The following is a 25,483-nucleotide window of genomic DNA, read 5'->3' on the forward strand; positions in this document are numbered from 1 at the left end:
CTGCATGGAACACAGCTTGTAGATGACTTTTGTCTGTAACATACCAAATGCTTTCTCCTACTTGTTCTAAATTCAGACTTACAAATATAGACACTGATGTTGAATACTAGGCCCATTGAAGGCAGTGACAGAATTAATGCTGCTTTCAATAAGGTCAAAATTTTTCCTTTTTTAGAAAAATCAAATGAAATTAACTAAAACAGCAGAAAGGAATGTTGTAAATAATGGCCTGTTACTGCATGTTGATGATTTTAAAAGTTTAAACAAGTTTAAGCCCTAATATGAATTTATTTTCTATTACTAAAGATAACATTTTAGGTAGCTATAAAAAGCTTCCAAGCTTGCTGTTATCTATAACACAAATGAAATATCAGTGACCTACACAAGCTGCCAATGCTGAATAACACTGTTCATGATCCCTGCTCCTTGTCTGAACACAAGCCTTACAAACGTGAGGTCAGGAGCTTTATCAGTCTGCTGGGGAAAGAGGTGCAGGGCTGTTTAAGGCTCCCTCCTTCTCTTGGGCAAGAAGAGAAGGAACATCAGATGCAGATGATTCAGTTCAGACACCGACCTCTGCAGACTCCAGTAGGATTGCATGAATCATGCCTACCGAGCCTGAGCTTTCCCTTCGTGCTCAGATTACTCACGCTGCCAACCCTAGGATTAGCATACAGCTCATTTCTTATACATCAGACTTCATGCTAATGACCTTTCTTGTAGGGAAGAAGCCTTTGCAACTTCTCAATATCAGACTAAGCAGCAGCAAAATTTTTCCCTGAAGTGCACCTCAGTAAACCAGTGACCCAGTTAGATAAATTAGGAAGTTTGGCAGGAGCAAAACAAGCAATGCTGTTGTTTATATCATGGTAGCCATCAAATTTCTTAATGAACCAGTAATAAGAATTAATTACTGTAAAACATCCCCTAAGAAAAATTGGAAAACACATTTGAAATCCTGAATCTGACCACAAGCTTTCACTTGCCTTCAAAGAAAAGTTGATGAAAGATTTAGGCAAGGCAATCAGAAAACTCCTGTAGTCATCTAGAATACAAGAAGGAATAAAGATGCAACCATGATGTGCCTTATTATACAAAGGTATTTGGCCATCCTATGCAGTAATTCTTGTACAAAGAAAGAAGCAGAGCAAATTTTTTCACAAGAATAGAACCAATACATCACTAACTACCTCAATAGTTATGTCAAATTTCTAAATTATACAAACCTTTTGGCAACAGAGTTTAGCTATCTTAGCTATCTAGTTTAGCCATCTTGAGGTAGTGGACTTGGATCTGGCATCGGAGCTGGGAAGAAGCTAGTGCTGGTGACCTAGCAGTTCTGAGCAGAGTTTGCACAATGAAATTGCTGCACATCCTAATGGAGGATTTCTAGGCACCACCTGTGCTGCCTTAGCTTTCTTGTTTTCCAAGGAAGCTGTATAATTTCTCTATTATTTAGGAACACTTTGTGCTCTAGGACCACACTGTCCGCATATGTGTAACAAACATGTTTGTACAAGGCAAATACCTTCCACATGTTTTCCAGGATTTTGCAGAAGAAAGCTTAGAATCTTCTACCTGTCATATGAATAAGAAAAATTGAGAGCCCCAACAATTATTTTTCTGTCTTTACAATTTGATTTTCTCATCTTCTGCTCTAAATTATTGTTGTAATGGGTGCCAAGCCAAACCAACCCCAGGGCAGATGGTCTTACGTGCTTTGACAGTGTGCTTTGCCCTCCATAAGGTGCCATCTGCCTGTTTATCTTTTGTCAGCTCAACTAATCCTGGTTCTCTGAGAGACAAAAGAGGACAACTTTTCACATCACTGATTTTGCCTCTGCCTCCAGCCTGACCAACTCATAGTTGATAGTAATAAATTTACCATATTCCATTTATTAATGTCAGAGAAACTTGTAAAAGCCAATAACTATCTTACCTTTCATTTATATGTAGACACAATCTACTAGCATAGACACAAGTATGCAAGTGACACATTAAAGCAGCTGTTTTCACAAATGATAAAGGTCAATGAATGGTGTAACAGAACTTAGTACACCTTTTATCTGTTAGGTAACTAATAGTTTATTTAAGCAGCTTGTTATTGCAGGGGAATCATTTGCCCAAGTGGTATTTCTGCATCTTTGAGCATGTGTGGTGGTTTGACAGGAAATATGTTTTCTGGGATGCTGTGGTTAGGCCAATGGATGTTCAGATTTTAATATTGGCACCTAATGTGGCCATTGGGACATGGATCTGCCTCTGAGCACTTGGGGTTAAAGCAGGGCTCTGCCCTGGGAGGCTCTCTTGGGTTCTGGTCAGTGAAAGGTTCAGAGCTCCCCTGCCCAGCTGCAGGCTGGGTGGGGCAGAGGAAGCCATGCGGCCAGGTGAGGTAGGCCCAGGGGAAGCCATGCGGCCGGGTGAGGTAGGCCCAAGGGAAGCCATGGGGCCAGGTGAGGTAGGCCCAGGGGAAGCCATGGGGCCGGGTGAGGTAGGCCCAGGGGCAGCCATGGGGCCGGGTGAGGTAGGCCCAGGGGAAGCCATGCAGCCGGGTGAGGTAGGCCCAGGGGAAGCCATGGGGCCCGGTGAGGTAGGCCCAGGGGAAGCCATGGGGCCGGGTGAGGTAGGCCCAGGGGCAGCCATGGGGCTGGGTGAGGTAGGCCCAGGGGAAGCCATGGGGCCGGGTGAGGTAGGCCCAGGGGAAGCCATGGGGCCAGGTGAGGTAGGCCCAGGGGAAGCCATGCGGCCGGGTGAGGTAGGCCCAGGGGAAGCCATGTGGCCCGGTGAGGTAGGCCCAGGGGAAGCCATGTGGCCGGGTGAGGTAGGCCCGGGGGCAGCCATGCGGCCGGGTGAGGTAGGCCCAGGGGAAGCCATGGGGCCGGGTGAGGTAGGCCCAGGGGCAGCCATGGGGCCGGGTGAGGTAGGCCGGGCCCTGGACAGAAGGGAGGGGAAGGCCCCTGCAGGATGGAAGGGTGAAGGAGCACTGAGAGGCATCGGGCAGCCACCCCCCACCCAGGAGAGACAGAGAGAGAGCCTGTGCCTGTGCTTGGCCGGCTGAGAAGGAGAAGGGGGGGTGCGAGAAGGTGCCCCCCGGCTAGGCAGCCATGGGAGTTCTGGACAGACAGAGCCTCAGATTTTTAACCCTTTTCTGGGATGGTGGAAACCTTACAAATGCTAATCCTCCTGGAGTTGAATGAGAAGAGAGATATAGATGAGATAAGAGGAAATGGGCCACGAGAGAAATAGAGAAGAACTCAGGTGGAAGAGATGATGGAGTAGCTTATGCTGGACTCTTTTTGTGTAGCCATGGACAGAGCCATGTTTCCTTGTGATACAGGGACTGCATTCTAGGGGGAGGCAATGCCTCAGGACCAAGAGGGTTTGGTGTGGGTACCCTTCGGCCCCAGGGGGTGAAAAACATGGGGGGGGACAGATGTCCCAAAGTTGAGACTGTGCCTTTTTGGAGTGGGATGAAGCATCCTTAAAAGTTGACCCTAGAAGCAGCTCTGGTCTGTGCTCAGTGGTGAGAGCGCTGGACATGAAAGGAAGAGGTCCCCATTGACACAAGAAGGACTCCTTCTCCTCTTGAGGAACTGAAGATTGAGTATTCTGAAGGGTGGTGCTGGACTGAGAGTCAATGATTTGGGGGATGTATTGTATTGGGAATTTGGTGGGGAGGAGGAGGAGATGTATTTGTGAAGTTTTCATTTTCCTTGTGTGTTTTTTTCCTTTCCCTCCCTTTTCCTTGTAGTTTAGTTAATAATTTTTTTCCTAAGTAGGAGCCTGCTTTGCTTATTCCTGGTCACATCTCACAGCAGAAACCAGGGAGAGGGTATTCTCATGGGGGCACTGGCATTGTCCCAGTGTCAAACCATGACAGCATGTTCATGGCTTTGGGCAAACAGTCCTTAGAGGCTTGTTACTCACATTTGGAGGCCATCTCCCTTACTTCTGGATTCAGCCTTCTGTCTGGGGACAGGAACTGATTATCCTCTCCAAGTGACTTGGAGGTTGCAAATAAAGGGTTTATCAGATTAGCATTAGCAGCAGTGACATTGTGACCCATTGTGACAGTACAGAGTCATGGAAGCTGGAATTAGTTTTTGAAGGGACAAAAGTAGCAGTTCAAACCAACAATGCCCATATAGCTGTATCCAATGGATGAAATGCTCAGAGGGAATTCTTGTCCTTCCCTCCGTCACCTCCTATTTCCAAAGCAAGAGCTCTTGAGCTTGCATTAACCCAGAGAGAAAGTATATCCAAGGGACAGCAAGGTGGAGAGTCCTGGATGTGAACTGCAGCACTTTATTGCAGGACAAATAACTCTTAACAATGTATAAATGACAAATGAAGGCAGGTCACTTTTGATGTGGATATGAAAGACATCCTAACAGCACCACTTTACATTACAACCCAGCTTTCATCCCAAATCCCTGGCCTAGCCAAGCTCTCAGAACTCCCAAACAGCGTACACTTGAACATGCCTCCAGGCCAAGACATCCCTGGACATTTCACAGGGTGCTGGCCCAATCTGAGCATTTGTCATACACACTCTTTGTTCTATTGAATGAAATAATACCATTCCAGCAATGGCAGAGTTTGAAGATCCATGACTATATTGAATAAATATATTTGAACTAGCACTAACTCATCAGCCTGCTACCTGAAAGACTAGGCTACCATTTTTGGGCATGCTTTAGCTGGCATTTTTGAATTTAGAAGCAATTTATTGTCTTCTCTGAAAATTCAGTTATTTGTAGAAAGTTTTGTTCACTTAGGTTACTTAGTTTGGTTGCTTGTGGTAGAACCTCATCACAATTGGCAGTGTTACCTTCACTTTTCATCCAGGAACTTGACAAATTGAAGTTCTCTATTGGGAGAGAGTTTTGAGTAGGAGGCTTAATGAGATCAGTAGTCTCCAAAGTGGAGTGTGGGAATAAAATATTGAATACAATTTTTAAAATTACAAAATAATAAATAAACAGGGTTAAAAATAAAACAGAAATTAAAAATATTATAATGTAATGTAAAAAATAGACTAGTACAGTGAAATATTTATAATGTGTATATAATTTATAAATTAATAAATATACATGTCTTGGGGTCTATGCTTAAAATATTTAAATTATGGGGTACATGGCAAAAAGGGTTTGGAGACTATAAACTAGATTGTCTGAAGGGGGCCCCTTCCACCCAGCATTTCTGTAATACACATTGTGTTTTGGTAATAATTCCATAAAACAATGTTTTGTTTATCCCATATTTATTTCCCATACCTGTATATAATCAACAAGAATGTAAAAACTACACATTCTGGTTTCTATCAGAAAATTTTTCAACACTAATAGTATCTTGTATCAATCAGAAAATCTTTCAAACTGGAGCCAGTTTGCCATAATTTCTTCCTGAGAAGAACTAGAACTATGTGGCAAACATGTTTGCACCCTTAGCTAAATGTTATGTTAACATAAAATACATTAAACACATCTGGACCTTAAAATACCTGCAAGTAGATAAGATTTACTGATGAAATTAAAGAGTTCATGGAAGTTTTTTTGTGATTACAAGTAATGTTACACACCCCCTCCCTTAGACAGTACCACTTCTAGAGAGATCTTTTTGTCACAGCCCAGATTTTGTACAGGTGTGTCACAGTAAAGGGATTCTTTGTAATACCAGATATAAACAACAGATGAAACTGTAATCAAATGAACAACTCCATTCTACTGTTCAGCAGAACAGAATACATGTTATAAACAAGCAGTGAAAAGAAATAAACCTTGTGACACTTCAGGTATTAGTGAACAAGTTTTTAATACAAAGCATTTTAGAGAAGATCTTTAAAGTGGTCTTAATATTTAAGATCCTAACTAGTACAAAACTATGCTGGGTTTAGTAGTTTGAAGTTCTATATAAACTACTGCTTTCAATCAAGATATTCTTCGAAAGATGCCATAATATCTCTCTGCAGATTCACATCAATTATCCAAGCTGTCTGCAAGAAAGCAAACAAGTGTCTTTTCAGAGCAGTCAGACATTAATGGATACTGTGCAGGTCAAATACTTAATGATTTAAGAGAAAACTATAAAGCATCTTCTCAAAAATGAATGTGTCTTCTCTGTTATGACAAGTTTGAGTGTGTGTGTTGTTGAAGCGCTCAGAAAAGAGCTGAAGGATGAAAGCTTCAGTTGAACTTACCTGAATCCAGCATGGTCGCACACTGGTACTTACATTCCATTGTACAACACTATGAATTTTTAAAAAATGTTCAATCTAAAAAAGGTAGCAATTAGAAAACACTAATTACTGTCACCAGTAAAACCAGTTAGTTTTAAAAAGGCTCAGGCGTGGTATTTCACACCAGAACAGTAGGACTAGCACTTTTGTGAGATGTAACACATTAAGGAGGATGGACAGCTTGCAACACTCAAGGTTTGAAATTATTTAGAGGGCAGGGACTCCTCTTCAGATTTTTTTACCACACAATTATTCTTATTCTAAACTTATGGGAGTACTAGGACCAAGCAGATAGTTTTTCATATCATGCCACTTGAAGACATACTTTGAGTTTCCTATTGCATTTTCTGCACTAACTCTTCAGGTAGTAACTTTTCAATCATTCAGATCATTTGAAATAAGGACCTGATGTAATATTTGTTTCTTCTATAGTAAAGTTGAAAAATAAAACAGTTTAGCAAGAGTCAGAAACTTACTGCTTCCTTCCTCCTGCGTTCTTGTTCCATTTTTCTAGCCAAGTTACGGTCTTGATCAAGAACACGTTGTTGAGCTTCGGGCAGTTTACTCTTAGGTATTTCTTTTTCAAGCTCACAGTCTGTCACTGCCATGGCATCCAATCCTGTGCTTTCAGGGCCCCTTTAAAGACAGGAGAGGAAATCAGTATAGGATAAAAGTTCTTTCAACAACCTGATAGAATTCTGCAAATAATTTAAATCAGACCCTAGCACTTAAAGGGTCTCTTTCACATTGTTTCAAAGTGATTTCCCTTCACAAGAGTTATGTGCACACAATTTTGGGCTGTAGTAGGTTCATGCTTCCAGTGTCCCATTTCTAATCTGTATGCATTTAGGATTTATAGATATACTACACAAAATTTACATATGCTTGCTTTAAAATTCTTTATTTTCTGTTGCTTTCTTGGCCTGTGATTGTTTTTTCCTACCTTCTTCCTATTCAGTTAGTTATTTGAGGTAGATTTCACTAATTTCTGAATGAGGAATATACTCTTAAGTCTCTCAAATGCTCTGATTATTAAAATAAAACAATCCAACCAATTGACTTATTCTAATACAACTAGCAACGGGCAAGTGCAGGAGAATTTAGGAACCAGCTCAGATTTATCTTTCACAGGGTAAAACAGGCAAGGGGAAAAGACCAGACTACTGGAGAGGGGAATATTACAGTTTCCAAAAGGTGGCAAACAAACTCCAGGATATTACTGCAATGCAGTAATTAGTAGGCAGTCATTTATCCCACTCAGCATGGCCACAGACCTCAGGGCACTGCCTGAAACAGGAGCTGCAAACAGCCAGGGAAGCAGGGGCTTATGGAAGGTGCTTTTCTACAGCAATGGAAAGGATTCTGCTGTATGAAGTGGTGCACACTGGAACCCCTTTATAGCTATGTTAACAACATGCTCTCAAAGACTAATCTTTCCTGTGTCCCCCTAGGAGAGCACTAAGTTGAGGACATTCCTGGCTACAGGTGGAGGAAAATAGGACAAATGTGAACTCTGGTCATGGGTGCTCCAGGGCACCAAAACCTCTCACCTTAGTACCCAAACAAAATCCAAACTCCCTTCCATCCAAAAAACCCCCAAAAAACCAACAAAAACAACAACAAAAAAAATCCAGAAGCAAACTAACAGCAACAACAAAGGAGGAAGTTCCTGGGATGTTTCTCTGCCTACTGAAATAGTACTGATTTGAAGAGAAAAGGCTGTTCTGTGCATTTTGGATGTGCAGTTCTGCTTAGCATGGTACAGTTCCCCAGTTTCATCTGACATGTGCCAATTACCTAACCCAAACTCCTTGTCCCTGAATAACTAAGCCCTCCAGTATCATACAGGCAAAAACCAGAATAATACTTACACAGAAGTAGTTACAAATCTTTTGTTTTCTTGTGGAAGATTTTGCAGCTCCCTCTCAGCATGCCCAAGAGACCTTTTTGACTCCTGCACTTGCCCACTCCTCTTTAGTACTGCGTCCCTGAACTGATTGAAGCTCTCAGCAGATGCTTTTATTGGAGCTGGAAGCTTCATCGTTTTACACAGGCTTACCCAGGAATCTACAGTCTTGAGTTCTGTGTCCTGAAGTTATCAGAAAAAGGAAAACACAGAAGAGGAAAAAAAAAATACTCTTCAACTACTTTACCTGCTTAGTTCTTACATTAGCACAATGTTGTTTGACTAGGCCTGCTGGAAATATCTACACCAAAATATCTTTCCTTTAGCAGGATATTAGTGCATATGCAGCAATCTGAGCAGATTTCAATGTGCTTTCTCATCAACTTTGAGAGTCTTTGGCAATATACCAACAAACATTGGCCTTTGTAGCTATTCTGACTATTTAAGTCTACCTCTCCACTTCTGCATTTCAGAAAACATGAATTCACAGGGCTGAGTTCATACAAGGTCCATTGACAAGGTTTTAATACAGAGGTCCATCTAATTTCTATACACAATCCTTACAGAACAATAGTTTTATATTAGGCTTGTGGGTTTTGCTTGTTCCCTGTAGCATTTTCTTCATAGCATAAATCAGAATAAAACCAGCATTTTTAAGAAATCCTCCTTCTAGTAGAAGCATGCGCTTATGAAGGAAATACATTTTTGGAATTGAATTCAACATGTTAGTTAATAATTTCCTGAAACCTAAGTGCCTAAAGAAAAATCCTAGAAACATTTTAGTTCCACAGACAATATAGAAAACTTTTTAGGTCCAGAGGTTGACATGATCTAGAGAAGAGAAGAATTTAGTAGATAAGAAAATCCCTCTGTCCTTCCAATTAAGATAACTTACTGTATGCCAGGAGAGATTTTGCTCAACTGTCATAAATATCTTCAGTCATTAAAAGTGCTTTGACTTATTTCAGAACAGGTTTTCCAATAGTACCAAGACTACATTCCACACTACTCTTATTTTTTTACTGGATCAGTAAGGGAAAGCACACTAATAACTTGGATATCAGAACTAGATCAAGGAACACTAGTTTCTTATTTAAATATTAAAATTAGATGAAACAAGCCATATTTTGATAAGGCAACATGGGCATATTGAATATATATTTGTGTGCATGTGTGTATGTATCTTACATGCTTTACCTTCTGCAATGAAGAGAGTCATTTGTTTGGTTTTAGCACTAAAAATGAGATAAATCTGTACAGATTATACCAATGACAAAGGCCTATTGTATACTAAATATTCTATTTGTAAAAGAACAGATTTTTAGAGAAGATCTAGGTCAGGGAGTTATTCAAGCTAGTAACTACATTCAGCCTCTTCTCAAACAGAACTTGAGCATCACTTACCTTTCTTGGAAGGAGTTCAGACATTGGCTGTGCTATGTTTTTATCATTAGATTTATCATTGGGTGTACAATAACCTGATGGAAGAATGAAAAGAGACTTTTTGATCATGTTGATTTTATAGACTATTCTTTCTCAAATTTAAGTGATAAATCTTTAGTCTTTCAAGGAATTGACTTAAAAAGCTTACAGTGCAGTTTATTACTTAGTTCAGAATGACAGAAGTTCTCCCAAACATTTTCTAAGCTTAAGTTGACCTGGACCACTTCTCTCCACTTTTGGGCAGGAAAAAGTATAGAGCTAGCTCGACTATAGATGAGAAATTAACTCCTGGTTAATTCTAGGAGAGGTCCCAGCAGAATGCTTTAAAGCTTTGGTCAGGAAAGCTCAACACAACACTTTGCTACTTGGTCACTTCCCCCCCTTCCCACTCAGCCCTCTTTCCTTTTGATTCCAGCTTTAGGATTACCTGATTGATCATGCAAACTCATTTCACCTATAGTTCTCAGCCCCATTTACTTTTTTTTAAAAGCAGATAGGTCAGCCATCAAGGGCTTGTCCTCACATTTCCAGTAGCCTACAGATATACAAATACTTCATGCTGTTACTTCTTTATTATTTGAGGGAGAAAAAAACCCCAAACACTATTTTCAAACCAGAGATTAACAATGCATTTTATCTCATTCAGCAGCAACCCTCTAGTGTAGTTTGAGATGTTTCATTATTTAAGTAAATGCTTAATAAAAAACTTAGCTAACACTTTTTTAGATTATGCAAATAAATGCTGGATTCAAAGTATCAAACCCTCAGCCAGTTTGTCATTAAAGGGGTTTTCAGAAAAACCTCAGAGCCACAAAACTTTGTCAGCAAAAATCTTAGCTGAGGCCATGTACCAATTCCAGCTGCTGCAAGTCTAAGCAAAAGGGGGCAGTAGATGTATGGCTTGGTGTGTTAAGACCCTAAAATTAATAGAAATTCATGGAGAATCAAATCTCCATTTTTAGAATTGCTTTAATACACTGCAACTGTTTAGCATTATTCTTTGCCAAAACTAAGAATTCTTCAGTGAATGGGCTCTGCTTTTTCATTTCATCAAGTTTTCAGAAGCTTCTTCCCTCCTTCTCTAGGTGTTCTAGAGGGCAAAGAGGAAAGGAGAAACCAAAACAATCATGTCTGGCAATACTGGACACACAGAGCATGGATGTTCAGTCAATTCTTTAGTTGGAAATATGTATGAAGTATAGAATGCAGCTTTCAGAGGGCCAATGTTCTTGTAATAATTGCAAGTTTATTCCATAGTGAAAGTCTCTTTGACAGTGATTTGCTGTCAGATCCTTGACACCAAGGGCCAAGGATAATAACTCAAAATACACACAAAGTGCTCTGGGAAAAGAGGTCCATGAAACTCCAGCAGAAGACATTTCAGAAGCAAGTGAAGTTCAACAGATTGAATCATCAATTCTCAGAATTCATGGTTTACTGGTTTATGTATCCTTAGTGCCACATTCTGAAAGCTAAATTTTTAAATCAAAAAGTAATTTTCTTTATATATTTTAACACAGAACAAGAACCAAACATTTTAATTCAGTTTAATTTCACTTTTTTTTTGTTTTTAAGCAGCAAATAAAAAAAGGAAGCGCAAGGGAAAACTGCATACCCAACCATTATCCAGCAAACTGAATAATATACAAGGTATTCAGCTTGATATTTCTTTAAACTAGTTTCTTGTGCATTTTTAACTTTGCAACCCTGATAATGGCTACACAGTTTTTATTATGACATTACATACTTTGTTCTTGACTTATAGATATTAAATCAGCAGTTCTCACGCTGGTCTTGTTTTGCAGTTTATTTGATTTGTCTAGATGTCTTGTTTGCTCAGCTTGTTTACTCCAGTCAGCACTGTCAACTTGAAAAATGGTGTTGGACACCTAGAAGAGAAGCTAGACTTCAAAATACGTCCTTTATATTACTTGTGTTTAGCATATGAGGATTCTTATTATACAGCATCAGGATTAAAGGTTTAGAAGCTTAGAGCAGTAAATTCTTGCAGCTCTAGCTTCTGTAAACACCAAGGAAGAAATAGATTTCACTCATATTATGGTAAACAAAGCAAGTTCATAAATCAAGACTTCAGATTTAGAATATGCACAGCTCAGCAATCCCAAGTGATGGGAGTGGGTAGAGCATGAGAAACTGATACAAGATCTTTAACCCTTAACATGGTACAGCAGAATAAAGTTGTCATAAAGGCAGTTGCTGCACTCTTGCTTGTAGCTCAGGGTAAAGGGTGACTGATCTTGGGTATTTTTGGTATTTTTACTCTATGCAAGATTGCTCTGTGTAGTAATCCCTTGAACTAAGAACAGTGCTGCACAAAACTGAGTCAATTTGCATTACCTGCTACCTTGGACAGTGGACACCAATAGGAAGGGGTGAACTGCTTTTCATCCTTACTTGCAGGACACATTCCTCTGCTTTTAGATTCAAGAGGCAGTTTCTATCCATTGTCAAAAATAAAGCTATTACAGCCTGATTAAAGCAACTAAATTTCCAGCCATGTTCAGGAGGATTATTAATCATCATAGGATGGAAGTGATCATGCTGCAGTAACATCAATAACTTCCATTGCTCCACAGAGGCCCTTCTAACCAGGATACTCTCCAAGAACATATTAAGACAGAACTCAACAGTCATTAAATATTTTACAACCTCATCTAGACCCTGAAAGCCCCAGTTTCCATACCTTTAGGAAAAGGTATGAAAAGCAACATGCTTTCCCAGTAGAGCCTCAGTATTGCTCAGTTTGTGAAATTGATATTTCTACAAAACCAAAACACATATTATAATCTGCCTCTTTTGTAAAGATTTTGGTTTACAGAGTGGACTTTTAACCTGTAAGTGTGCAAGGGTTACTTAAGTTCAAGCTATAGCCCTGAAAAGAAATAAAATAAGCTTTATAGTACACTATAAATGTGATCAGCCAAACTTTCCTTTACAGCAAAAAGACAATGAAGTACTACCCTGTTAAAGGATAAGAATCACTTTATTACTGGGGTTTTAGAAAACTTTTGTTGTAAACCTTAAATGGCCTTCATGGCATCAAATTCAAGCCTGAAGTACCGTATTACATCTTATTTCAAGGCTAAGAACATGCTTTACAGATGCTGTTTGAAGTTAATTAATTGGAGAGAAGCACGTATTCACCTCTGGAAAAACATTTCTGGAGTGGGTGACAGAAGACTGATTTGTCTTTGGAGTGCTCTGAGGAGTTTGCTGGTCTGGAGCATCACACAGAGCAGGTACAGCTGAGATTTTACCTGAGAAAGAAGTAGGGTATGATTTTTCCCCTGTCATGTAAAATGCAGTCCTACATCTCAAAATTAGGTCACTGTTTAGATCTGTCGAGTAAGTCAGTATTGAGATATGTATTCTAGCCACGTGATTTAAGAGTTATTTTTAATTAGTTTTTAATTGATTTCTCAGTTAATCAGCTACCAGTTCATGCTGTCTTCTACCAAAAATCTCAGTAGTGTCTAACACTATTAGACTTTTTTAAATGAGGGAGGGAAAATAGCTCCTTGGATCAAGTTCCTAAGCAACTTCATTATTCTGATGTGTCTAGACAACAACACTCAGTTCAGAGGACCTGTGGCACCAAGCCTTCCATTCAGCAAGGAGGCATTTCAGACATGAACTTGGGTAGAGGGCAGGGGTTTAAGCCTCTAATCCTGCCTCAAGGTGTTCAACACTCCCTGTAACTCCAAGTTCATTAAGATATCCCTTTCCATCTCATTGGAAGGAAGCATGAACACCTCCTCTTTTTAATACTACTTTGCCCCACCACAAGTGTCCCAGTAATCTGAAACCCCTATCCTCAGTGCTCCCATGCTTTAATTTACATCATGCTCTTTGGTAATCCATACCCTACAACAACTTCTTCAGTTATCCATGTGCTAAAATTCCAAGATAAGCTTGTTTGGCAATACAGGCATCCTGACAACCCCTTTCCTCAGCAGTCAAATACAGGCATAAAGGTATTACCTGAGAGAGTCTGTGTGTTTTGTTCTGATAGTTTAAGTGATCTACACTGAAGCATTTGCAGTGCATTGGGAGGTTGCTGCAGCAGTTCAGATGATCCATGAATTTGCAGGCTGCTAGTAAGAGAGGAGGGCTGTGCTTGCAGACCAGCATTGCAGGATGTCCTCTGTAAACAAAGTGGTATTCTCTATAAAGAGACTGCAGTAGTTAATACAGCCAAAATTTTTTAATAGTTATTTGATCCTCTTTTCCCACCACTGCTCATTTCCACTGTTTATCAGATTCAGTACCCCTTTATTGTGATACCGATCCATCGTTTTCTAAGCATTCAGATGACAAAAAGCCACAAGGTAAAGTGCACTCACTGCCTTGGTCTGACAGATACAGAAAACCCCTGAGAACAAAATGTAATGTGAGGATTTCAAGTATGATGTTTGTTGCTACTCAGAAGGTCAGTAAGGGGCTGTTACAACTGACCAAGCTGAAGCTCATTTCCTGGATCCTGTTTTCTCCAGTTTATTGCTGTCATTCTGTCACTGCAGAGGCTGAAGCTCTTAAGCAAAAAGAGAGTGTTGCATAATTCCTTCCCTGAATCTTTGCTTATGAAGATGCAGAAGGAGCAGCTGAATAATAAATTTGCAGCCTAGTTTTCTGTACTTTAAGGGAAAGTCAGTCTCTTGCAAGAAGAATGAAGGTTTGGCTGTGATTTTGCTTTGAAATTCAAGGTCTCTGTCTCTGGTAGCTTCAAGGGAAATTCTTAAAGGCAGCTAACCTTGACAAGAAATAACACCCACTGTATAATACAGAAATAGAGCAATTCAATCTAAGAGGCATTAAGAATTATTTCTAGATAAAACTGCTGTTGGTTCCAATAATACCATAACAATAAGCAACATTAAAGTATCCTGAAAATAAGTGTACAATGTATTTATTTTCAGGCATAGAGGTGAGGGTATTAATAGATTAAAAACATTACACTGTTTGTTAGGTCAATTCTATACTCAGAGATCCATTTGGAGACTATTTGCCCTTTTTGGGGGTGCGTGGGATACCTGGAGCATTCTGCCCTTCTTCATCAAACACATAATGACTACAATGATAATAAAACATAAAAACCTCCCAGTATATCTGTTCCTATATAGATGCATAAGGTATTTTTAAAAACAGCTCATGGGACATCTTCATAACAATCAGTTCTACAGAAAAAATAGCATTTAAGCCATATTTCCTGATGAAGTTGCATCATTTCTATTACCATTGTATGTTAAAAAATAACTTTAACAAAATTATCTGTATAGTTAATTTGTTATTTGTTTAGGGCAAAATCGTTATATCCATTCCAGGCAGATTTACCTTAGATTTTCCCATAGAAGCTGGACAGTTCTGCCTGGCTCCAGTCTGTTTTGAACAGGTTTCAGTAACTGTGAATACAGTGAGGTGGGCAGAAAAAGGGGGATGGAAAAAAACCAAATCAGTCATTCACATATGTTTCATTATTCACACATAGAAGGTGTGAGTTGCAGTTGTACCTAGAGTCAACCTCACAGTGAAAGGAACATTCTTATCTTGAATACTTTGACTTGAGCTTGATGTGTTTAGAGAACTTCTCCCAGATATAAAAAGAGACCACAGATTGCTGCAGGATCAAGGTCTCCATTGCCATTGATTCACAGTGTTTGCTCCCTCCCACACTGCAGAGGGTTGAGCATTCATCTCACCCTATACCTCATGTGGAGATCTACACTGCAGACCTCCAGTTTGGCAGATATATTCTGTCCTAGAAAACCAAAAAGTTCTGTGTACAGAGAAACATCATTCAGTGTTCTCATGCTGTAATATCCTTTAAACAAACTTGAAACATTTTAAGCATCAGGGTGGATTTTGCCTCTACAGTTAATGCTGTAGGCACTTTTGTTGCTCAGGTCACCCTTCATGTGCAGACCAGAAGATGAAAATAAAGTGAATCACACTTTCAAAAAGGGATCAAAGCTACATGAGGAAGCTATAGCCCTATAGTCAAGTGTCCAGGTTAGATACAAAGACCTTTTGCTAGCTTATTTTAGTCCCTATAGATTTTCACTGGTAAATTGAATGGATGTACTGGGGATTTGGCTGTCTTGTGTTCCATGGGATCACAGTATTAAGGCATCATTTCATTTCATAACATTGGAATTAAGCCTTCAAAATGGAGTGAACCAAACCAAAGATTACTAAAATCCTTGGTAAGCATGTGGAAGAGTAGATGCTAAGAGAGAAGATATTTTGCCTACACAAACACAAAAATAAACTTTCTAACCTGATTCAGAGTCACTGCTATCTGAGGAGCTAGAATCACTGCTAGAGCTGCTGCCAGAATCTGAGGAGCTGCTGCTGCTGTCACTCAGTCTGCTTGGCCCAGTACTTGACTCAGCATTGTTTTCAACTGCAGGAGAAAAAGCAAGAATTCAGAACAACCTGCACTGGAGCATTCTTCCTATACAAGACTGTGATCAACCTTGGTGGGTCTATTCTCCCATGCAAGAATTCATTTTATTTCGCTTCCTTCTCTACTGTCCATTTAGCAGTGGACTTGAAAACAAAGACTTCCCTCTAGAGAGTAGAGGAGTGGGATTTACCAGCAGCATGCTACTTGAATGAATGAAATATCCAAGGAGAAGCTGTAATCACACAGTTTACAATTCTGAAGTAGATAAAAACAGTAGACTTAAGACACAATTCAAGCAATTTTGCCCCATAAACTTTCCTGTGGTCAAGAGCCTGTTTGTGTGCACATTGCTGCTGCCAGACTTGCCTGCAGAGTTCTTTATCTACAGCCAACTCTTCCTTCCCTAGCCATATGCATTCCCAAAATTGCCATCTTTTGCCACCTCCCCACCATCTGACTATTTTGCATCTGCAGGGTTGATTTAACTCAGCTTATGATGATTTTGGAGTCAAACCTTTTTCAAAGTTTTTCTCTGTGGAAGCTTCAAAAATGAGAAGTTACAGGGATACCTGTTTCCCTGGACACAAGTCTAGATTTAGCTCTTGTAAAGAAGCCAGATACCAGTTGTAAAGATTTCCTAGGCAGCTTCTTTGCTGCCCTCACAACATATAGTTTATAATTGATTTCAGCTCCTTAAGATTTTCTTTGTAGGATATTTTCAAGCCATTATGCATACCAGACAGGAAGACTTGACTGAGCTAATGCTGGGTACACATGTCCTTGTGTCTTCCAGAGCTGCTTCTATCATGTCAGCTGATTTTACAGAGGAGCTCAATAGATATCCAGTGGAGGGCAATAACAGCACTCACTATTTTAATGAGGAACAGCTTGACTTAGAATAGCAGCATCAGCTGCATTGATCCATTCTCAGCCCCTGATGAGAACCACCAGTAAGTGTACAGCTCAAGTATGCACTGAATTTCTGGCTTTGATCTTGAAAAGCATTATTGCCTGAAAAACTGAATTTTTCTCCTAGGAAACTTTCTCAAGTCTAAGATAACACAGCACACCTGTCACTGATATACAGGTTTTGTTAGCATGACAACATGCTATATATACAGGTTTTGTTAGCATGACAACATGCCATATAACAAGTATTACTAGAATTGGTTATTCTAGTGTCTCTAAACCACAGAAAGTTAATTGCAATCAAATAGTTTGTGTGACCCTCCACACCCCACCATGTGTTCATATATTAGCATAGGGGAATTGTTCAGTGCCCCTTAATTTGTGAAACTGTTACCATCTTTACTTGTAACAAAGTATTAGGTGCAGGAATAAGGAAACTGTTTTAGACAGGATAAATAACTGACCAAATTTGCTGCTGTGACTTCAGCTCAGTCAGCATAGAAAGAATCCTTAGACTATCAGTGGGAAACTTAAGACCCCACCTTATTGTGAGGAGAAAAGCTCCAGATACCTAACAGGACTAAAGCCCAAGGGAAGAATTCCACTTTAAGCTATTTCCATTGCAAATGAATAAAATTAAGAGCCACATTACTCTTGAAGCTCTCTCTCTTTGGGTTTAGTTGACCATTGACATCCAGTAGTCTCTTCTCTAACTCTTGTTTCCTCTCAAAATTAAGTTCTTCTTTTGACTTTGTTGGATTTTTAGCTGCATGTGAAACAGAAGTTAACATGAAAGCAAACCAGGAAGCAAATCTAATGGTTTTTTAAAACATCATTTATGCTACATACCCTGCATTCTTGGTTTCTTCCTCAAACAGGTTGCTACATATCTCTCTAGTTCTCTGAGTGTTGAAGCATTTAAAGTTTCAAAGTCTATTTCTATCTCATCAGGGTTAGAGTTCCTCAGTGCAGGTTCTCTTGACTGTATTATATGGACTACTTTCCCAAGCTTATCTCCAGGGAGTTTATTTATGTCCAAACTCAACTGTCGTTTTTCATCATAATTCATAGGTTTGGCACCATCTTCATCTTCTGACTTATGTGCCAACAAGACCTGCTGCATGGTTTTCTTTGATTGACTGCAGGAAAAAAGTGTACTGCAGTAACGGCAGTTTAAAATAATTTGACACCCACACAAGTTCCCCACACTTACATGTTTAAAGAGAGCTTTCTCTTAGATTTCTTCATGTATTTCAGATTTTTCTTCTTTTGAATCAAGCTTTTTATTTCAGCTTTTTCCTTGTTCTTTCTTTTCTCACTTTTAGCCTTCCCTTTTTTCTTTCCTGGTCTAGATAAGCATGCTTTGGTCAAAACCCACAACTGCTGGTGAAGAGCTTTAAGCTATCAAAACCAAAAAGAAAACAAGAAAACCCACAGAATGTTGATAATCTTGGGCAATGTAGGAGGAACAGTAAACTGGTCCTGAATATCACAGGAAATTAGTGGCAGCTGAATGGATATTAATAGGATGTCTGCTTTCCAAATGATATTTATTCCCCAAACATTTTACATATTGTATCTCAGTCACAGATTATGCATCTAGAAGACACAGGACTGTTTATTTTATGCAAACATTGCTAACAGCATGTGCTTTTCAGCTTTCTGTCAGGAAAAAACACCCCCCCACACCTCCCCAGAAATGCTAAGAATTTCAGAGAAGAGCTTCACACAACTTTGTTTAAACCTCAGGAATTAGAAGATGGTCAGATGATGAGATTAGAAATCACTGAAATACCTCGCTACTGTAAAGGCTGGCTTGTACACTTCTGTTCATCCTTGTGCCTACATTCATAAATTGATGATAATAATCTGACAAGGACTGAAAACTGTCCCTCATTTCACTAACAGAACAAATGCTAATTTTCCCCAGAGTTTATAGATGCAGCAGCAACAGGTTAAAAATTATGTTCAAGCAGAAGTAACACCCATCCCACTCCTAATATGAAGCATGGCTTTGCTTCACTGCTTAGCTTGAGATACCTTCTTTTCTCTCTCATACTGAGCTTTTTGAAGAAGAAATTAACAATTTGCCTATGTATGGCTCAAAGGAGACTGAGGGTAGGAACAATGCTTTTTGACCATGTGAAAGAAATGACCCTGTTGGAAGAATATGCCATTAAGCTACATGTGGAGTGCCTGGAGGCTCTCATACCACAGGAACACGCTTTTATTTTTTAAGAAGTTTTGAGATTCCTCTGAAGAAGTGGTAGGCAAGAGTAGTAGAACCATTGCTCACTTTGTATTTGTTGAGGCGCTATTCACTTAACATTTGGCAGTGCTTCCAAATGGGACTAAAATTCTGTATTAAAAATACAAGTTAATAGAACCTTTAAAAAACTGATTTTTGTTGCTAAGTCTTGGAATAGATCATTGAAAGTGACATTACTAGAGAGATCTTAAGTCACAGACAATAAGTAATAATGCTTACTTGCTCCTGAAGCTTTTTGAGGTTCACTTTTCTCTCCTCTTCAGAATCTTCAGATGATTTTTCTTCTGAAGAGTTATTACTGCTTTCACTGGAATATGCTTCTGTCATTTCTCTCACAGGCTGTGGCAGATGATCACTCGCAACAGGTTCATCAGGAATTTTAGCAAAGTGCATTTCAAAAACATCCTGAAGAGTTAGGTTTGGGAACAGCATATTTTTCAGATTTCTGAAAGTGTTATGCAGCTACTATTTGCAGAACTACACAGCAACACAGTACTTCAGTAATATCAGTAGATTCTACATCAGGCCATGAGATGAACTATTCTTTTTCAAGTCTGACTTAAAAGATAACTCACCTGAAGTTTTCTTGCCATAGCAACTATTTCATGGTCTGAAGAATTACGTTTGTAGCAGTTCATGAACATTAATCTAACATCTGTAGCAAATTCTTGTATATCATTATATTCAAAGTTATCCATTTTCTTCTACAGGAAAAGAAAATTAAAGGCACACTTAGTATACAGTATCTCCATGAACTAGCAGAAAGAAAGGAGGAACAAGAATTTTAACATATATATTCAGGTTCAGCTTGTATCAAGACAGTAAATATTATAAAAAATGTTATGGAAATACCTGCATCTCATTTCAACATTGTCTCTTTAACAAAGTAAGAGATTTTTTTTTCCTCTTTTAAACAGATTTAATTGTAATTGCTGAAAGACTTTGTAGTACTAGTTTCAGCACTTGGTCAAGACAACAATGTTTGGGTGGTTTTATCTGGTTCTGAACTCAGCATCTGTTTTTGATTCTACACATGGTATTTACACGAAGCTTATTCCATAATAGCTGGAGTCAAACAAATGGACTAGACACTGGGAAATAACCTTTGTATTGTGCAAGTCAGTTTTCAAGATAATTCAGTAAGCTAAGCTATTAAAATTGAATATTTCCCAAAAAGTGGAGCTTAACTGGACTAAATATTTTACCCTCTACAAATACACTCAGCATCCACAGAGAGCTGTCCACATATCTCCATCTAGAATGGTTGCTTCCCACTAAAAAGGTGAAATGTGTTATGTAAACATCCAGTGTAGAAGTTCTAGGGCACTTCAAGAACATTGAGATTGAGGGAAGAGGAGGAGTTGACAGAATTTCATTTTGTTTTATAGGGCATTAACAACAGCACTGTGCTTACAGACAGATATTTAACATGTGGCATGCTTGGAAGAGCTGCATGGTGATCACAATTCCCTCACCACTTATATTAGCTTTTTCAGCAATTAGGTAGATTAGCCACTGTGTGTCACAATGAGACTCACAAGACTTTCTTTAGTGACTTTGGCTAAGTTTGAGAAATAGAAATGCATCTGGTTTCTAGGCCTGTTGTGGTGTCTTTCATAGAAAAAGCAGCTTTCATGGCACCTTTTCAGCTAACACATTTAAAACCTTGTAATTACACAAATAGCCTAATTTCCCCAGAAACATACTTACTTTAATGGTGCCCAGGTCTGTAGGACATTTGGCAATGGCTTGGTTCACCCCTGTGGAGAAAGATGCTGCATCTACAGGTTTTATGAAAGGCCATGCATATGCTGCATGTTTCTTTGAAAACATTTCTTTAAGTATTGCATTACAATATTTTAGTTGTCCTGACAAGTGAATCTTTTTAACAATTCCAGGTGGCTGTTGAGAATCTGAGGATCTCTTCAGAAATTTATTTGTTACCATACATTCATTTTCACCTCTACATGCTTTAACAGCTTTTCTCTCATTAAGCATTGCAGAAGATTGACCAATTGCTGTGACTATTGAAGTAGTAGGAGTTGTAGTGTCAGCCTTCCTTTTCACACCTTTCTTTGCCTAAGAAAAGAAAAAATATACAAGTGTCCAGAACAGGAAGAGAACGGTCAGTTTTAGAAAATTCTTTTGTGTGGGTAGCCCAAAACAAGAACATGTACAGCTATTGAAGTCAGAGCAGAATTCAGCAAATCCACAAGCTTAGACTAAAAACCAACAAGGTATTACAAGCCTAGGACACCAAGCTCCATCTTAAATGTAAAGGAACGAAGTAGATGTACTGCAGGCCAGGCTGTGCTCAGATTTTGGCCATTTGTGAAGATTCCAGAAAGCTGGCAGGTTATGAAATTACCTGCAAGTTGACAGTCACAGGACTGCAATTTAATTTAGGCCTGGTTGAGGGCCTTATGTAAATGGTTTATCTCTTTTTTTCTTTAAGTTGTGTAGTATTTGGTTTGGAAGCCATATAATGCATGCTTTATCATCAGTAGTGTTCAGACTCCATGTGGGTGAAGTGTAAATACACACTATAGGGGAGACTGGCAAAAGTGCCTATTCCTCATTGGAAGAGCACAACCAGAACTAAGTCAATACAGGAATTTTTTCAGATGTTCACATACAACTCAGATTGAAGTAACAAGAATTTGCTTTGTGAGCTACAAACACCACCTCCCAGGCTAGTTACACAGTGTTTAAGCAAACATGCTAATTTTTGAAGAAACAAGTATTTGATTTACATAGAAAAGCATGAGAAATTATTAAATAGAACTTAGATCTTTATTTTAGTAGTTTAAAACCAATTATCCTCAAGGTGAAGCCCACAGAAGTATATATAGCAATACACTTCAAGAATGATCATCTTAATTTCTTTTCTTTGAGAACAACATTTTAAAATCACATTTATAAGAAATTATGTGCCAAGCAATCATCCCAATTTCTGTTTAACTTCTAGAATTACTACTGGCCCAGGTATTTAGCAGAGACATTGAAGATCTAATAGAGATCTCTTACTATCTCCTATGATAACAAAAGTTTCAAAAACATACAGCAATAAGCATGGCTCCTATGCTTTCACCATAAGTGCCTGAAGGAGCAATTTCAATATCTTTCATTCTGAAAGTTATTTGAGGAAACTTACTTTTGTTATAGGGACTGCAGCTGGCATTAAAGCAGTCAGCTGGGCTGCAGACAAAGGAGCCAGGGTAACCTGCTGTCGCTCTTGAGTCATCACTGGAGGCTGCTCACTTTCAGCTTGCTTCTCAGTTGTGCTTGCTTCATTTGAAATCCCAGGCTTGGGCTGCCATGTTTCTGGTTATTTTAATACAGGAAATTTTAGAAGTTAAGTCTTAAATGTTGCACTGAATTTCTTTCATGGTAAAATTGACCAGCTGTCCACATAACCACTAGCCTATACAGGAATGCCATAAATAAATGCAAACCAGAGTGTTAGTTACTTACAGCAACACTGGTATCCTCCTCTGCTCACACCATTAGTGCCTCAGCTAGAATATCCTGCCGAGTTACACCTGACTTGGCTTTAAGAAAGTGTGGGTTGACTTCAGACCAAAGATTAAAGAGGCATCATACTACATTCTGTATATTGTAAAAATGTTCTTGCCAGGGAAAGCAAGTTGTTTTCTACAAACACAAAGACCAAGCAGCAAAGAGTGCAGACTGCATCATGTAGGTTCATGTTTACTAAGCATAGTTAATACCTGCATGTATTGCTTAGCAGCATTACAGATCTCCACTGCTGAGATCTGAGAACAATTTAGACCAATGTTTTTCTCTGTTTGGTTTGGCTGATTAGATTATTCATGTCTTTTTCAGCTGTTACTCTGTTTACTCCCCACAGATGTTCACACCTATTAGTTTATATAACACAATGCTGAGCAGCATGACAGTCACTGAATCGGAAGTCAGTTCTTTTTCTAAAAAAAGGAACTTGAATTAAAAAAAAATAATTCTAAAGCCTTATAGCAGTATTGTTATTTGTCTGATTGTTCTGGAAAGAGTAGAAAACACCCAAACTGTTTCAGGGTTGAGTTGTGACAAATAAGATACCCTGTTTCCAGTTCTGCTTGCTTAATATATTATAAATTCAGCATGCAATAAAGGCCTTACCTTCTGCCTTCTTTCCTTTTCTCTTTCCTTTCTTGAGACTCACTGGTCTCTCTTCTGGTGGCATATGGGCTATTTTCTGCATAAACACTTTTTCTAATTCTTCAGCCATAAACACAATGTCATCACCTGGCTGCAAAATATGGTCAATACCATTCAGTAAAGGAGAGGCTGCAGTAAAGGGAGCTATCTTATAAAACTACCAGGCTAGAGAGTTCTGCCCCAACACATCAAAAAAAGCCACTAGTACCAGAGAGGTCTTTAAATCATTGCCATCCCTGCTCCAGCAACTCACTTTAAAGCAAATTACTTCACTATTGAAATATTCTTTCTCTCACAGTCCCATTGAAAAGTTCTCCTTTACCTCTGCATACTTCTACAGCAAAAACCCAAGGGGCCAGATGTGCAATTCCCTTATTAATCCTGTGCTCTGAAGAAGCTGTTGAAGCTCAAAGATACCAAGACACAGCCAACAAATATCCAAGAACAGGGAGATGATCATACTTCATTAGGTTGAACTTGTTGAAGGAACAGAGCATGGCTCAGGGTTGCTAGCCTTGGACTTGTACAGCAGTGACATAGTGCTTGCTGTTCATGAGCTCTGCAGCTAAACCCCAGAGATTTTGGATGTGGAGTCCTTGTGCAGAAAAAGCTATACACTCAGTTGCTGGAACAGCAAGCAAGACTTATGTGTCCTCAGTCAATCCCAGATTAAAAAACATCCCCAACACTTCAGAAAAAATAGTTTCAAAACAATAATGAAATGTCAACTAACTTACTGCATATTCTAATAACCATGTGCTTGTTTTAGATTTGTTTGTATCATTCAACAGAACCAGTTACTGGTAAGAGTTGGTGTTCCACATACCTTGTTGTACATGTAGCAGTTCCAGAACATAGTTTTAAAGTCTTCAATACATTCTGCAGCTTTTGTGTAGTAATTGTGTTCCAGTCGCTTTTTTATGGTGCCTAAATCCATAGGTTTTTTTATGATAGTGTAATAATCCTGTGGTATTGAAAGAATAAGTCACCAAACATATCTTAATATTAGGACAGGAAGATTTTTACACATTTAGTTATGAAAGCTAATTTGCAAGAGAGAATTGCGTTATATTAGAAGCAGTATTTAATTTAAAGGAAAACCTTCCCCTATAGTCATAGGTACCAAAAATGTAGGTGTTCAGGATATCTTCACCTTATATTTTGTCCTTGTTCTTCCATGTAACATATATCATTCAAAGTCCCAAAGAATATTTAAGAGGCTCCAGAGCTCTATTGGTAGTAGTACTTATTAAAAGTATATGCACTCATTTGTTGTCTCGAAGCCATTTACACAAAGCAGCACTCCAGTTTATAGAACAGAGGAAAAAGAAGCCAAACTTCAACAAAGTCTCAGTCACTAACAAAAAGAAGCTGCCAAGTTTTCACAAATGCTGTCGAAATACTTTATCCCTGGCAGCATTTCTCTAGAAAGAAAACACTTTTCTTGTAGACTTCGATTAATGACAGCAGTTCAATAGCAAAAATAGTCTTCCATAATCTGTTGCATTAGAAAAAAATCTTTCTAACATTATTTGACATAATTTACATATTAATACTGCAGTTCCAAAATGGTTCTTACAGGCAGATTCAGTGCTGCTGCATCGACAGGCTGGTGAAACGGCCAGGAAAAGTTGTGTCTCCACAAGGCTCTCATGACCACCCTCTGTAAGTACTGAAGCTGGTTTGTTTGACATCCACTACTTTTGTTATTTATGTACTCTGGTGGAGGAGGGTTCATAATAATGGCACAGTGCTGGCTTTGAACAGACATCTTTAGGGAGTTTGTACATCCACTTGTTCAAAGACCATTACACATTTAACCTGAAGGGGACAAAACAGAAGCATTCAGTGAAGATATCTCGATTTAATGCTGCTTACCTGTTCACTTCTGTTTGAGGAACATCCATACTGTAACTACAGGCATGCCTTTGTGGTCTAAGCAAGACATTGGTTTTAAAGTGCATATTTGGACATACCTAGAGTCTAGGGATGCATACTAGCTTTCTCCTAAAAAATCTGATAGCCTGCTTCTCCTAATAGAAGGAAGTATTGCATGAAAAAGGTAAGAAAAAGATAGCTATTGTAACCAGCACACTGCTAGAACAGTGCATATGG

General features: G+C 39.0%; 1 protein-coding gene across 1 annotated transcript; it reads right to left on the reverse strand.

Annotated features, from left to right (window-relative positions):
• Nucleotides 1–5,052: 5,052 nt before the first annotated feature.
• BRDT (bromodomain testis associated) lies at nucleotides 5,053–25,139 on the reverse strand. Its single transcript, XM_054638361.2, has 19 exons — nucleotides 24,948–25,139; nucleotides 24,195–24,332; nucleotides 23,330–23,459; nucleotides 22,344–22,513; nucleotides 20,900–21,268; nucleotides 19,765–19,893; nucleotides 19,409–19,594; nucleotides 18,134–18,321; nucleotides 17,770–18,059; nucleotides 17,573–17,686; nucleotides 15,883–16,008; nucleotides 14,940–15,007; nucleotides 13,590–13,752; nucleotides 12,753–12,865; nucleotides 11,335–11,476; nucleotides 9,549–9,622; nucleotides 8,110–8,327; nucleotides 6,715–6,874; nucleotides 5,053–5,995 (listed from the first exon to the last, which is right to left on the reverse strand). The coding sequence occupies exons 1-19, from the start codon at nucleotides 25,137–25,139 to the stop codon at nucleotides 5,927–5,929; spliced, it is 3,039 nt and encodes a 1,012-aa protein (XP_054494336.2). The 3' UTR covers nucleotides 5,053–5,926.
• Nucleotides 25,140–25,483: the final 344 nt, after the last annotated feature.

The sequence above is a fragment of the Agelaius phoeniceus genome, chromosome 8 (genome assembly GCF_051311805.1).
Source record: "Agelaius phoeniceus isolate bAgePho1 chromosome 8, bAgePho1.hap1, whole genome shotgun sequence".
NCBI classification, from domain to species: Eukaryota; Metazoa; Chordata; class Aves; order Passeriformes; family Icteridae; genus Agelaius; species Agelaius phoeniceus.

What these genes read in the sequence shown, in the direction of transcription:
- BRDT (XM_054638361.2), bottom strand. Translation starts at nt 25,139, where the DNA reads ATGTCTGTTCAAAGCCAGCACTGTGCCATTATTATGAACCCTCCTCCA. An exon ending in CTGCAGTCCCTATAACAAAA is followed by an intron (nt 21,269 to 22,343) that starts GTAAGTTTCCTC and finishes TTCTTTTCTTAG; the next exon opens with GCAAAGAAAGGTGTGAAAAG. An exon ending in TCAAAAAGCTTCAGGAGCAA is followed by an intron (nt 18,322 to 19,408) that starts GTAAGCATTATT and finishes TGGTTTTGATAG; the next exon opens with CTTAAAGCTCTTCACCAGCA.